The sequence below is a fragment of the Cherax quadricarinatus genome, chromosome 53, assembly GCF_038502225.1.
Source record: "Cherax quadricarinatus isolate ZL_2023a chromosome 53, ASM3850222v1, whole genome shotgun sequence".
Classification (NCBI taxonomy): Eukaryota; Metazoa; Arthropoda; class Malacostraca; order Decapoda; family Parastacidae; genus Cherax; species Cherax quadricarinatus.
This window is the reverse complement of record NC_091344.1, coordinates 29,127,965-29,144,237: the sequence shown is the minus strand read 5'-3', so window position 1 is coordinate 29,144,237 and position 16,273 is coordinate 29,127,965. Positions and strand designations below refer to the sequence as shown.

Sequence of the window (16,273 nt, the reverse complement as noted above, 5' to 3'; positions counted from 1 at the left end):
CAACAGTAAAGATCCCATTAAAATAATATCTAAAAAATTTCGCAATAAGTACGTTTAAATTATTCAATCTTTCAGTGATACTTTGATTGCCAACTGTATGTGATTTAGAAGAACGGTGATTAACCAGTCATTTTATTAATTTACATGTCAAATAATTAACATCATCGTACTTATAATTACACTTATAATCCCATAGTTATGTCTGTGAATTAATTAAACACATTCTCCCCCCTAATGCCTAGAGGGGACATGTACATAAATCTCTAGATGCTGCTGTTGGTTGGGAAGTTACTGTAAGTTTGAGTGAGTGTCTACAACTGTATATCCAACAACAGAATTTGCTGTGTTTTGTTATGTACATGAATGTGACCGCAATATATATTTCGACAATTGTAAACTAGTGCTGAAATATGATTAAATATATACGAACGTGAACTACTGAATGAAATTTTGTTGAATCTTAACCAAACTCTAACATTTCTGAATTGCACATCAGTTTCAGCAGGATAATTTATGGGTGAGTCAGTGGAAATTTCTATAAAACTGTTGGTATCAGAATTGTTAATAAGAATCAGAACAGTCGACGTCAGTCTCGAGATCATTGGATTTAACGTTACACCTCATCGTGATGAGGGTTATCTGATCTCTTGTTCATCGCAGGTGAAGTGGTCATCTTATATGGTGAAATGATGTTTCTCTGTTTTGTTTAATGAGGTTATTCATAAAATTTGCCTCTGTTTTTCTATATCTTGGGTATGATGAGTGGGAGAAAATGTTATTAAAATAACCTACCTGACATGTGTCAGTAAGTTTATTGCGCTCCTCCTCTCTTGTGTTCTTATGTTATTAGTTTTTAGATTCTTAACGTGGTTCCTACTAAGAAAATAAATATTTAACTTTTTTCAGAAATTGGGCCTGAGATTAAAGTAATAATTTTTTAAATAAATACGTTTATGAAGTTCAAAATGAGAGAGAATCTGAAGCCCAAATACTGTATTAAACTGTTTGCGCCATTAAAAGAAAATTATAAATATTATCGGCGTTTGTGACTTTTGTTGTTGGTTGTCAGGTTTGGCTGGTGAACCAGATCCCGGGTCCCAAAGGTCTTCCAATACTGGGTAATGCACTCTACCTCAATGTGGATCCACCAGGTAAGATACCTTCTCTCATACATAAATACCAAAGTATAATAGAATGCAAATCCTGAGTTCTTTCATGTATTGACGCTCATACAAATACGGAAGTATTAGTTCTTTATAAGATGTGTATGGAAATGGCAGTATATGCTCAGGTTTTACTGTTTTTTTTCCAGTGGACTTTTTAAAATGAGATCAGGGATTTATTAATGAGGTTTTGCCACTGATAATATGCATCATATTTTTTCGTCCCTGCAGTTTCAGCGCCAGAATCTTTGCTTCCTTCCCCTTTTGACCGAAAAAAAATCTCAATCTAAAATAATGTATTTTTTTTTTTACCTGGTATATCTCAGAACTCTTCCAGAGGATCTTGATGGCGACCGAGTATGGTGAAGTTGCCAAGATGTGGATGGCCCACAATCCTTACTGCTTACTAAGCAGCGCCAAAGCTGTAGAGGTAATTCTAGTCTAACTAAAGTCTGTGGGAGTTTTTGTTAAGAAAAAAATATTACTAAACACGTCACTCAAAAGACACTTATGCTCACAATTATAGACAAAAGATTTTCCACAAGACTGGTTCCAAAGTTGTGAGTTGACTTACAACAAGATACTAAAAGATCTGAAAATATTAAAGATAACCAGAGGACTTGTTAGGGTTAAGGAGATACTTTATTGTAGGACGCTTTTTCCCGGTAATATTTTTCACTTAGCTCACTGAACTTAACACTCATCTAAACACGAACTCCTGTACAAACTTCCCTTAACTCACTCCTATTAACAAATTCACCTTATCACACTTTCTTTAACACCATTAACACATTTCTTTCAACTCACATCTTTCAACACACTCCTCAAGCACACTACCCCTTAACAATATTATTGGGATCAGGAACAAGGCCTATGTCCATACGTTAAAAATACAAATAAGTCGCAAATATTTTTTTTCTAGCCTCATAGCAGAATAAACTAGATGATAAAGTTGTGCAAGACAGGCATACAATACCGACAAATGTCTTAACCCTCATAGATGTTAAAGTAATGGAGAAAGACTCCATACACTTTCTGCAGTAAACGAGACTAGAAGGGGATGAACTCAATGAGAGTCAGTTGAGACATGATTAACAGCCGAGACCTGGCCTATGTTACTATGAATTAGTGAATGAAGATTGGTGAGTACGTAGGGCGGAAGTGATCACCGACCATCTATATAAAATATATCTTCCAAAATGGCTCCGTGAGCGAAAAAAAGAAAAGAAATTTATTGAGAATGGCTTACAACACTTTTTAGTTGATTAGAGAAAAAAAGACGAAATGTGATGACTACATTTAAGACTATACAAATTTTGCTTGTTGTGGTAACCGAGAAAGGTTACCATATGTTGGCATAAATTTCTAATACAGTTAAACATTAGCTCAGAAGATCTGAAGTTAATCAGAAGAGGTATTCACAAAATATCACATGGATACCAATATCCAAATTTATTTAAATACAAATCGCAATTTAGGACATAAACCACCCAAAACTAATTCAAACCTTAAATAAAAAAAAAAAAGAAAAAATAAAACTAGCTTTGAAGCCTAGAGACATTATCTTATTATCTAAGAGACAGGCCTATATCTTTTTTCTTCTATGAAAAAATGCATAATGAGCCTCTTCTTTCATCTTCTCCCATTTCCTCTTCTAACCTTACCTCTCTTCTTCTCCCCTTCAATTCCCTCTCCTATCCTTCCCTCTCCTTCCCTCCCTTCCTTTCTTCATTCGGCCTTTTGGGGATTTTCCCGTGGAAACTACAGAACCTAGGATGAGGAAAGAGAATCGATGTTCGTTCCATTCCGTTGAGGACCTCGTTGGTGGTGTTTACCATGGAGTCTGGATCGTCTAGGGAAATGCTGATCCGCCCTCCAGAGTTTCGGAGGGCAGCTTTGAGTGTCCTTAATGTGACAGGTGTATCTCTGGAAGCTGCTTGTCTATTCCAGGAGGTGTCAGCTAAAAGAGGTATGCTTCTGGCCGGGTTTCTTCCCCCACACTCTTTTTCCGCCCAGGTGGCTCAGTGGATGTGAAATTGTTATCCAGGATTATCAGTTTACTGGCATGAATGGTAAGGTAGGTAGTGAGCTCCATGCAGCATCAGCAATACCGCATATCCCCCATATATCCTTCTATATATCCCCCCCCCCTTCTTCTTGACGTGGAGTTGGATATAGTCTCTCGTTTGGAGCTATCCCTCACTCTTACCTTCCTCCCTCTCTTGTTTTTTTTTAGATATAAAGACAAAACATAAAAAAAGAACCCTTACCAAGTATTCACCCGTCCATGAACTCCCTTCTCCCGGGTCTCTTCCTTATTAATATCCTCACACAACTATAGTAAATGATCATTTTTCGGGTCTTCAAACATTTCCAAGAACCCGGTACCACCTTCACGTAACATCTCATTGCCCGACTCCGATACCGAAGTTCCAACTGACCCTTTTGATACGTCTGACCTTCACTCAACCTTGATCATGATTCTGACCTCCACATCCCCATTCACAATGTGTCGATTTTCGGATGCTTAGCACATCAAAGGACCGACCTGTAACTTACGAAGTTAACCTTGTTACTGTTAACCCTCACTCTCATTCTCAGAAACAACCGGCATAACAAACTCTCCTCCAACTTTTTGAAATTCATGGACTAAATTCTTTATTCATCAGCCAACGAGCTCTACAGACTATCTTTCTGACCGTACTATCAGCAAAGTACTTTATGATATGTTGGAAGAAACATAATTTCATGTTCTCGAGAGTGACGTACATGTTGTCACTACGAAACGCAGAGTACACTCGCAATATTTACATTCTTTGCTCCATTAACGACACTCCTCTCATGATACGTAAGCATTCTTGTTGTATAATTGTTCTTCCACACAAAATTGGTCAAAGAGACTTTCTAATGTGTGATACAGACATTACAGAACAACTCTAGCTCCAGGACCTTCCGATTCTTAAGGTTAACACTTGTTTTCTTCCTGTCGGCAGTTGTAGACGCTTTGTAATATAACTAAATCATCAATTCACTGCGGAGAACTTACAACCTCAGCATATATAGCGAGACAACTTTTACTATTACGGGAATTAATCCCTACACCACAATAATGCAGAAATTGCTTGCGTTTTTGCCACCCAGCTAAATATTGTAGGTCAATGGCAGAATACCCAGTCTGTGGTGGAGCTGACCATAAGACTCCTTCCTGCAACCAACCTCCCACTTGCCTAAACTGTAATAGGTGTACCCTGCATATTCTCGTTGTTGCCCGGTTTTCTTAAGAGAAAAGGAGATTTGTTGTCATAAGAGGGTTCCTCTTATGCCATGGCAGTTGCTCGTTTCTGCTTCCACAATCACCTGTGTAGTACCTGCTTGCAAATTCTCCTCTGTGTCTAACTCTTTCGTATTCCTTGCCTCTGATGCTCCTACCTCATCATCTACTACTGCTCTTCTATCTTATCGTCTTCCAACATCTCCATAATCCAAAACATCTCCCAAGTTCAAAAATCCTTCAGCCCATAAACTGCATATCGTTACCCCACATTTTCCTTTTCCTGTAACTGAGTCTATTTCCTTATCATATACTACATCATTTTGTATTGTTGAAGTTCATCCCTCCTCACATACTGTCGCTCCCTCTCCTGACCCACTCAAGTTTCTTCCTAACAAGGTACCTCTAACTTCTCTTTATATTCCTCTGTTTTGGCAACTACCGATGTCACTAACCTTTACTCACCCTTCATCATCTGACTCAGAGACCATGTTTCCTGCAGCTTCCATGTCAGATGAAACAGTTGCAGCCATCTCTGCGTTTTTTTAGGGAGACACAACCGGTGATTGACTTTGACCCACCTCACAAAGCTTTACATTCACACCTTCGTGAACCTTCTACATTTACTCCCACTAAACTTCTTTCTTCTCAGAGTTCCTGTAATTTTCTATTAGCTAATTTCCCGTACCCTTCACATAGACTTTACAGACATTATTTTGTGATAAATGGTCTAAAACCAACAAGCAGAAGATTGAGACACATATGCAACATATTGGAATCTTTGTTGAAGAAACGTATCACCACACACTGGCTTTATCAGTCTATACGAAGGAGAATGGTGAAGAACAGGAGTTTGAGGTAATTAGTCCCTCAGTCTTGAGTCGATGTAAGCAGTCAATCAGCACTTGTCCATCCCTTGGACGAAGACCTACTTCCACATTTGGTTTTGTCAAGTGTGATATCTCCTACGACTGCTTCACCTCATTTGTCTACAGTATGTAAGCCACTTCTTCGCACATATGCTGTATTCATTTCAAGACTGATGGAATCAAGGCAGAGGGACTGATTACCTCAAACTCCTTCTGTTCTTCACCATTCTCCTTTGTATGGACTGATGAAGCCGCAGAATGGCGACACTTTTTTCAATAAAGATTTCCATATGTTGCATCTGTGTCTTAATCTTTAACTTCTTATTTTATAGACACCCCCCCATCCTCCCTCTGTTAGTGTTATACTTCTAATCACAGATCATAGCTTTCTTACAGTGGAATATTAGAGGACTCAGGGGTAACTGAGAGGAGGTTCAGGTTTTGTTCTCCCAGTTTTCCCTATATGCATTTATATATATATAATATATATAATATATATATATAATATATATATATATATAATATATATATATATATAATATATACATACAGAGGTCCCTCGCTTTTCGTAGTTCTCGGGAATCGTAAATTTCGCCAATCATAGGGGTATTTTCATATAAACATGGACTCGCTTTTCATAGGTTGATTCGCGAATAGTAGTTCGTCCAGAACGCATACCCACGGTTTGAGCCGGGGAGGCCTCCCTACCCAGCCAGTCTGGTATTGTTTACCAGTGAGTAAGTCCCCTCAAGTGCTCCTACGAAATATTTCATAATATTCCACTCATGTTAGTGCTTGCAAGTACTAAATAAGCTACCATGGCTCCAAAGAAAGCTCCTAGTGCCAAGCCTGTGGTAAAGAAGGTGAGAAATATGTACAGTGACAAAGTCTTGTACCATTTTAGGGAAGTGTTAAAGAGACGCCAGAAACAGAGCTCTCTCCACAGTTACTTTGCGAGACAGGACTAGAGTGACTCTCAAGGTGGTCCTAGTAACATTAAGAAACAGAGAAGCAACCCCAGAGAAGCAATTGGTACCTGAGGTGTTGCTGGAAGGGGATTCCCCTTCCAAACTGTAAGCAATCCACTCTCTCTCCTCCTCCAGTCTCCCATACACTAAGAAGAATCTCCAATAAAGGTATGTGTTATGCTGTTAATGCTTCATTCATCATTTCCCATTGTATTGTTTATGTACTACATGTATATTTCATGTAAATTTTTTTTTTGTTTTAATACTTCTGGGTGTCAGAAATGGATTAATTGTATTTACATTATTTCTTATGGGGAAAATTGATTCGCAAATCATAAATTTCGTTTATAGTAGCTCCTCCAGGAACGGATTAATTACGAAAAACGAGGGATCACTGTATATATTTATATATATATATATATATACATATACATATATATATATATATATATATATGTATATATATGTCGTGCCCAATATGTAAAACTGGTCAATTAGCAAGAACTCATTTAAAATTAAGTCCTTTCTAAAATTTTCTCTTATACGTTTAAAGATATATTTTTTTCATTAATGTTAATGTAAAAAATTTTAATTTTGCTCCAAAAGAATCTTAGAAAACTTACCTAACCTTATTATAACAAGAACAATTTATTTTAGCCTAACCCAACTAAATATATTTTAGATTTGTTTACAGTAATTTAATACTAAACAAACACAGTGAAACATTTTTTTTCGTTAGGTTCAGAATGATTTTGGCTAAATTATTGCATACACAAATTTTCACTTGTCCTATATGACAAGATGAGCGTTGCTATTTAAGCCAAGATCGCAAGTTCTGCCTATTCGGCACGACATATATATATATATATATATATATATATATATATATATATATATATATATATATATATATATATATATATATATATATATATATATATATATATAATATATATATATATATATATATATATATATATATATATATATATATATATATATATATATATATACATATATATATATACATATATATATATATATAAGTAGTGAAAAATGCGGCTGAGCGCACCCTTCCGGAAAAGGCCTTCCACTGGGGGCTGTATCCGGTTTAGGGCCTTCCACTGGGCGGTGTATCCGGTTTAGGGCCTTCCACTGGGCGGTGTATCCGGTTTAGGGCCTTCCACTGGGCGGTGTATCTGGTTTAGGACCTTCCACTGGGTGGTGTATCCGGTCTAGGACCAGCGGCTGGAGGGTCACCTTTTCACACCTAGGTGTTACTTCCGGTTTGACCTTGACCTCGCCCTCGAGACTACCTCACCCTTGACCCCCCGCCCACGACCCCCCTTCGCGCGACCCCTCCGTCGCGCCGCGCGCCCGCCCGCGCCCTTCGCGACCCCCGCCCGCGCCTTCTGCTGCGCCTTCTGCAGCGTCGTCCGGATCGCCCCCGCGCCTCGAATTTTTTTCCGATTTTTTTCGAATTTTTTTTGAATTTCATTTTCTTGTGCTCTCCATCTCCTCGGATCAAATTTTTGAGGTTCCCCCTCCCACTTTCACCCCCACCCCAAAATTTCTCGATAATACAAGTTTTTTTGGATTCCCCCCTATGGGGGTTTCGAAATTCTCCAATTCCTCGGATCAAGTTTTTGGATTCCCCCCTATGGGGTTTTCGAAATTCTCCAATTCCTCGGATCAAGTTTTTGGATTCCCCCCTATGGGATTTTGGAAATTCTTATGATCTCCTCGGATCAAATTTTTTGGATCCCCCTATTGGGTTTCGAAATTCTCCAATTCCTCGGATCAAGTTTTTGGAATCCCCCCTCTGGGGGTAAGCATGCTTACTACAGGTCTAAACAAGTCAAATGAACTAAGAAGGGTGTTTACTCGGCGGTCAGTGACGTCACACATACAAGCTAAATCTTGTCGACCCTTTTAGTTCATTAAAGTAATAAGGGGACACTCACCTTCTGACAGTGACGTCACGCGATGACCGCGCACACAAGCTGAAACTTGTCGACTTCCCCCTATGACAGTGACGTCACACATACAGGCTGAATCTTGTCGATCCTTTTAGTTCATTAAAGTTAATAAGGGGATATAGTACCTACATCATAGGGAAAACATTTTCACTCTTAACAAAATTTTTCATCATCAGAAAGTCGCATTTTTTCGTTAATACCCACAATTTCTTTACAAAATACAACACAACATTATCACAAAAAACTAACTCAAATTTTTCTCGTTTTAACCCTTTTAGTTCATTAAAGTTAATAAGGGGACACAATACATCAGAAAAAAAGTCACAAAAACTAACTCAAACACTTTTACTTTGAACATCACCAAAACACTATCATAAATCATTTGAATACTCATATAAACACCTTTGAACACCTTCAAAACACTCTTGAACACCTTCAAAAACACATTTGAACATTTTCAATCAACACTGAAACACTTCCAAAAACACAATTTGAGTACTCCCAATTACACCACTGAATACTACTAAAACACCATTGAATTCAATCAAAACACCCTTCAACACCTTCAAACACCCTTGGACACCTTCAAAACACTCTTGAACACCTTCAAAAACACCTTTGAACATTTTCAATCAACACTGAAACACTTCCAAAAACACAATTTGAGTACTCCCAATTACACCACTGAATACTACTAAAACACCGCTGAATTCAATCAAAACACCCTTCAACACCTTCAAACACCCTTGAACACCTTCAAAACACTCTTGAACACCTTCAAAAACACCTTTGAACATTTTCAATCAACACTGAAACACTTCCAAAAACACAATTTGAGTACTCCCAATTACACCACTGAATACTACTAAAACACCGCTGAATTCAATCAAAACACCCTTCAACACCTTCAAACACCCTTGAACACCTTCAAAACACTCTTAAACACCTTCAAAAACACCTTTGATCATTTTCAATCAACACTGAAACACTTCCAAAAACACTATTTGAGTACTCCCAATTACACCACTGAATACTACTAAAACACGCTGAATTCAATCAAAACACCCTTGATCACCTTCAAAAAACAACATTTGAACACACTCAAAACACCTTTGAATAACCTCAAAACACCTTTGAACACACTCAAAAACCTTTGAACACCTTTGAACATTTCCAAAACACTATTTGAGTACTCCCAAATAAGATTTGACATCTCTAATTTATCTGCACTTACACATTTCATTAAATTACAACTCATCCCTCAGTCTCCAGACTAAGCATTTTCTCGTTTTTACCCTTTTAGTTCATTAAAGTTATTAAGGGGACACAATACATCAGAAAAAAAGTCACAAAAACTAACTCAAACACTTTACTTTGAACACCCCCAAAACACTCTCATAATCATTTGAATACTCACATAAACACCCTTGAACACCTTCAAAACACCTTTGAATATCGTTTGGCAGGTTTTGCTCTGGAGGCAAAAGCTCACAAAAATATATTCCATATTCTTCCCTAAATTTTATCCCTAGCTGTTATGTGTGTATATATATATATATATATATATATATATATATATATATATATATATATATATATATATATATATATATATATATATATATATCTATATATATATATATATATATATATATATATATATATATATATATATATATATATATATATATATATATATATATATATATATATATATATATATATATATATATATATATATATATATATATATATATATAAAGTAGTGAAAAATGCGGCTGAGCGCACCCTTCCGGAAAAGGCCTTCCACTGAGCGGTGTATCCGGTTTAGGACCTTCCACTGAGCGGTGTATCCGGTTTAGGACCTTCCACTGAGCGGTGTATCCGGTTCTAGGGGGTGCGGCTAAGCGGTGTATCCGGTCTGGGACCTTCTTCTGAGGCATCCCCTTTTCACACCTAGGTGTTACTTCCGGTTTGACCTTGACCTCGCCCTCGAGACTACCTCACCCTTGACCCCACCAATCATTACCCCCGCCCACGACCCCCTTTCGCGACCCCTCCTTCGCGATCCCCCGTCGCGCCGCGCGCCCGCCCGCGCGCCCGCCCGCGCGCCCCACCCGCGCCCTCCGGCGCGCCGCGCGCCCGCCCGCGCCCATCGCGACCCCCCCCCGCGCCTTCTGCTGCGAAAACTGCAGCATCGTCCGGATCGCCCCCGTGCCTCGAATTTTTTTCCGATTTTTTTCGAATTTTTTTTGAATTTCATTTTCTTGTGCTCTCCATCTCCTCGGATCAAATTTTTGAGGTTCCCCCTCTCACTTTCACCCCCATCCCAAAATTTCTCGAAATCAAAGTCTCCATCTCCTCGGATCAAGTTTTTGGATTTCCCCCTATGGGGGTTTCGAAATTCTTATGATCTCCTTGGATTGCCCCCTCCCACTTTCACCCCCAACCCCAAAAATTTCTCAATATTACCAAGTTTTTGGATTCCCCCCTATGGGGGATTTCGAAATTCTCCAATTCCTCGGATCAAATTTTTCTCGAAATCAAAGTCTCCATCTCCTTGGATCAAGGGTTTTGAATTTCTCCATCTCCTCGGATCAAATTTTTGAGGCTCCCCCTCTCACTTTCACCCCCTTCCCAAAATTTCTCGAAATCAAAGTCTCCATCTCCTCGGATCAAGTTTTTGGATTTCCCCCTATGGGGGTTTCGAAAGTCTCCATCTCCTTGGATCAAGGGTTTTGAATTTCTCCAATTCCTTGGATCAAATTTTTGGGTACCCCTCCTTTCACCTCAAATTTTCTCGACAATACCATGACTCCATCTCCTCGGATCAAGTTTTTTGGATTCCCCCCTATGGGGTTTTCGAAATTCTCCAATTCCTCGGATCAAGTTTTTGGATCCCCCTCTGGGGGTAAGCATGCTTACTACAGGTCTAAACAAGTCAAATGAACTAAGAAGGGTGTTTACTACATACAAGCTGAATCTTGTCGACTTACCCCTATGTCAGTGACGTCACGTGATGACCGCGCACACAGGCTGAATCTTGTCGATCCTTTTAGTTCATTAAAGTTAATAAGGGGACACAGTACATCAGAAAGTCACATTTTTTTTTTTTCGTTAATACCCACAATTTCTTTACAACACAAGTCTAGACATTTTTTTTTTAACTATTTCATCTCAGGTCACTCCCCACGAAGTAACCTCCTCCCCACCCTCCCAAACCCTCACACTCCAACCAACACCTCACAATTTTCACTCATAACCCCCAATTTTTCTCGTTTTTACCCTTTTAGTTCATTAAAGTTATTAAGGGGACACAATACATCAGAAAAAAAGTCACAAAAACTAACTCAAACACTTTACTTTGAACACCCCCAAAACACTCTCATAATCATTTGAATACTCACATAAACACCCTTGAACACCTTCAAAACACCTTTGAATATCGTTTTTAAACTAATTTCATCACAACCCACTTATATCATCTTTTTTCGGTAACTCTAATTCGACTACACTACCCTCATCAATTACCAACAAATTTTACTCGTTTTAACTAATGTCATCACTGTAACCAAGATTTTCACAAAAAAAAAAAACTCTATGACACCTAACACACACGCACACACACACCCCACAACACCCACAACCCACAATTTTTCTCGTTTTAACTAATTTCATCAGAAAGTCACAACAACAACAACCCACAACCCACAACATCCACAACCCACAATTTTTTCTCGTTTTAACTAATTTCATCAGAAAGTCACAACAACAACAACCCACAACACCCACAACACCCACAACCCACAACCCACAATTTTTTCTCGTTTTAGCTAATTTCATCAGAAAGTCACAACAACAACAACCCACAACCCACAATTTTTTTTTTCTCGTTTTAACTAATTTCATCAGAAAAAGGCACAACACCCACAACCCACAACACCCCACAACCCACAATTTTTTCTCGTTTTAACTAATTTCATCAGAAAAAGGCACAACACCCTTCAACACCTTCAAACACCCTTGAACACCTTCAAAACACTCTTAAACACCTTCAAAAACACCTTTGAACATTTCCAAAACACAATTTGAGTACTCCCAATTACACCACTGAATACTACTAAAACACGCTGAATTCAATCAAAACACCCTTCAACACCTTCAAACACCCTTGAACACCTTCAAAAAACAACATTTGAACACACTCAAAACATCTTTGAACACCTTTGAACATTTCCAAAACACTATTTGAGTATTCCCAATTACACCACTGAATACTAATAAAACACTGCTGAATTCAATCAAAACACCCTTCAACACCTTCAAACACCCTTGAACACCTTCAAAGCACTCTCATAAACACCTTCAAAAAACCTTTGAACATTTCCAAAACACTATTTGAGTACTCCCAATTACACCACTGAATACTACTAAAACACCACTGAATTCAATCAAAACACCCTTAAACACCTTCAAACACCCTTGAACACCTTCAAAACACATTTGAACACCTTCAAAAACACCTTTGAACATTTCCAATCAACACTGAAACACTTCCAAAAAACACAATTTGAGTACTCCCAATTACACCACTGAATACTACTAAAACACCGCTGAATTCAATCAAAACACCCTTCAACACCTTCAAAACACCTTTGAACACCTTCAAAAAACAACATTTGAACACACTCAAAACATCTTTGAACACCTTTGAACATTTCCAAAACACTATTTGAGTACTCCCAATTACACCACTGAATACTACTAAAACACCGCTGAATTCAATCAAAACACCCTTCAACACCTTCAAACACCCTTGAACACCTTCAAAGCACTCTCATAAACACCTTCAAAAAACCTTTGAACATTTCCAAAACACTATTTGAGTACTCCCAATTACACCACTGAATACTACTAAAACACCGCTGAATTCAATCAAAACACCCTTAAACACCTTCAAACACCCTTGAACACCTTCAAAACACTCTTGAACACCTTTAAAAACACCTTTGAACATTTCCATTCAACACTGAAACACTTCCAAAAAACACAATTTGAGTACTCCCAATTACACCACTGAATACTACTAAAACACCGCTGAATTCAATCAAAACACCCTTCAACACCTTCAAAACACCTTTGAACACCTTCTAAAAACAACATTTGAACAAACTCAAAACACCTTTGAACACCTTTGAACATTTCCGAAACACTATTTGAGTCAAAACACCTTTGAACACCTTTGAACATTTCCAAAACACTATTTGAGTACTCCCAATTACACCACTGAATACTACTAAAACACGCTGAATTCAATCAAAACACCTTTGAACACCTTCAAAACACTCTTGAACACCTTCAAAAACACCTTTGAACATTTCCAATCAACACTGAAACACTTCCAAAAAACACAATTTGAGTACTCCCAATTACACCACTGAATACTACTAAAACACCGCTGAATTCAATCAAAACACCCTTCAACACCTTCAAAACACCTTTGAACACCTTCAAAAAACAACATTTGAACACACTCAAAACACCTTTGAACACCTTTTAACATTTCAGAACACACACAAAAATCACATTTCACATCCACAAATGCATCTCAAATCCACTAAAATCATTATAATCAAGATATTCACAAAACTCTATGACCACCTAACACACACACACACACCTAACCTAACCTAACCTAACCTTACGTTTTGAAAAACTCTTATCGTGTCGAAAAATCTAACATTATTTTCTTTGCTTGGTAAACACAACCCGAGGTTAGAAATACTTTTCACTCGATTTCCGAATAGAAAATAACTTTCCTCGCTCTGAGAGAGACTCATTGAGCCTCATATGGGCCTGCCCTCCCCAACGCCACTGTGTAATGCGATTCACACCTGGGCAAGGTAGAAAAATCACCCCGCGGCAAATACAGGTCAGACAGATGGCATGTAATGTGCTCTACACCCTAACATAGGTAGAAAAATCACACCTGAAATCAACTCATTTCCTAACTTGAAGGTTAACTAACCTAACCTATTCTAGCTCTAACCTTAACTCTGTGTTTGGTCCTCAATTCATACCTACCTTCTGACCTTAACTTCCTACCTAACCTAACCTATTCTCAATTTGTTTAACCATCATTCTGTTCTGGTTCTAATTTATCCTAATTCTTCTTCCTATTCCCTTGTTTCTGTTCTAATACCCTTAATTCCCAATCCTTGCTTCTTTGTTCCTGTTTCCAATTACCCTAACTCTTAACCTAACCTATCCCCTTAATTCCTGTTCTGGTTTTGACCCAACCTAACCTAATTTAATTCTTACTCTTAACTTTGGCTCCCAACTGAAACCTAATTCCTTAATGCTTCTGTTAACCTACCCTTAATTGAATAATGTCTTAATTCTAATTTCCAATTTAATTCTAACCATTAATTCCTAATTCTGAATTCTAACCATAATTTGTTGAATTTCCAATTCTTAATTTAATACCTTAATTCTAATTTCCTAATTCCAATTCTCATTTAATTTGTTAAGTTCAATTTGTTTTAATAATGGCCTTCTGGCTTCTAATTAAATATCCACTGTTCTGGCCTTCATATACTACAAATGACATTACTGAACAATGAGTCGAATCATTAGCAACAACACAGTCACTAGAAATCTGAAATTGCCAATTAATCGTCATTACTAACTTCTTTTTTTATAGAAAGGTCATTCAATATGTTCAAGAATTCCCACCCTGCTCTGGTTCTGGACCCATCCCTAACTCTTGGTTCCTGTAACTCAATTTGGTCTAATTTGGGTTTCTGAATTCTGTTCTAATCTTCAATTTGGTTTAAGGAACTTTGGTTCTGCAGTTTGGTTCTTGTTAAATTTACCAGTTCCCTGTTCTTGAACCTACATTTGGCCTGTTCTAACATCAATCAATACCTCTGATTGATATTTTCCTTCAAATACTACTTGATTATTGTTTAAATACCACCTGAACATTAGCCAAGTTACTGGTTCAAATAAATAGAAATTGTTAAGGTAACATCATTATTCCAACTTTCTTTTATAGCAGTTCTCCTCATAACTTATAACAAGAACTCAATCCCAATTCCTAACCTTTTCTTGTTTAAGTGATTCTAACTAACTCTGATATTTAGCCCCTCGTTCTGGTTCTGCTCAACTTCAATTTATTCTGGTTCTTGGTCCCGTTTACCTTAATGTTCATTTAAATACCTTCCGAATTACTTCTCTTTGTTGATTCATTACGATTGGTCAAACACCTTAATTCCACCTGGTTTGAATTGAACCTGGAATTTCTGATCCTGCTCTGGCCCTGGTCTTGTTCTGGCCTGGCCTGCTCTGGAACCATACATTACCCCGAACATTTTCTTGAAATACTTGGCTGACTATTGTCAGTTTATGGCTTGGTTCTGCCCCAGCCCAATGGTCTTCTAATTCTGCCTCTCTATCTTGGCCTCCTGTCTTAAGCCTTGGCCCCGATTTGTCACTTAATTCTTGGACCCTATTCTTAATTTAATTTAAGTGTTTGGTTCTGTTTCTAAGTTTTAATTTTGGTTCTTGTGTCGGCTTAGGCCTTCTAATTTGATTTGGTCTTCTGGTTCTTAGATAACTTCTAATTTGTAATTCCTAATTCTTAACGCAATACTTAAATACGCCTTTCTGAATGATTTAAAATACTACATTGATTATTAATAGTCACCATTTAATACTGTTAAATACATTAATCAAATACTAGAAACTTAAAAGTTTATCATCGCTCACTCCAACATGTCTTTATAGAATGAATATTTTGTCGTGAGTTTTATGTCGCTCTCAAACACTTCGAATACCCCTCCTTAGTTAACTTACTGTCATTATTACCATTACCGTCAATACCAGAAATCCGTGCTTATCACCTATTCTATCGTCCTTTTATAGAATGAATATTTTTACCTGGTATTTTGTTAAAGCATATCATTATTTTCTTCTTCACATCATTCCCTAAATATCCCTTATTCATTCTGCATTAGTTTAC

General features: G+C 37.6%; 1 protein-coding gene across 1 annotated transcript in view; it reads left to right on the top strand.

The window, feature by feature from the left end:
• Window positions 1-513: 513 nt before the first annotated feature.
• LOC128692433 (cytochrome P450 4C1) overlaps window positions 514-16,273 on the top strand; it is a 182,412-nt gene continuing 166,652 nt past the window's right edge. Inside the window, exons 1-3 of the mRNA XM_053781616.2 lie at window positions 514-681; window positions 1,070-1,151; window positions 1,490-1,593. Of these exons, the coding sequence (XP_053637591.2) occupies window positions 514-681; window positions 1,070-1,151; window positions 1,490-1,593 (354 nt within the window). The remainder of the gene's footprint in view (window positions 682-1,069; window positions 1,152-1,489; window positions 1,594-16,273) is intronic.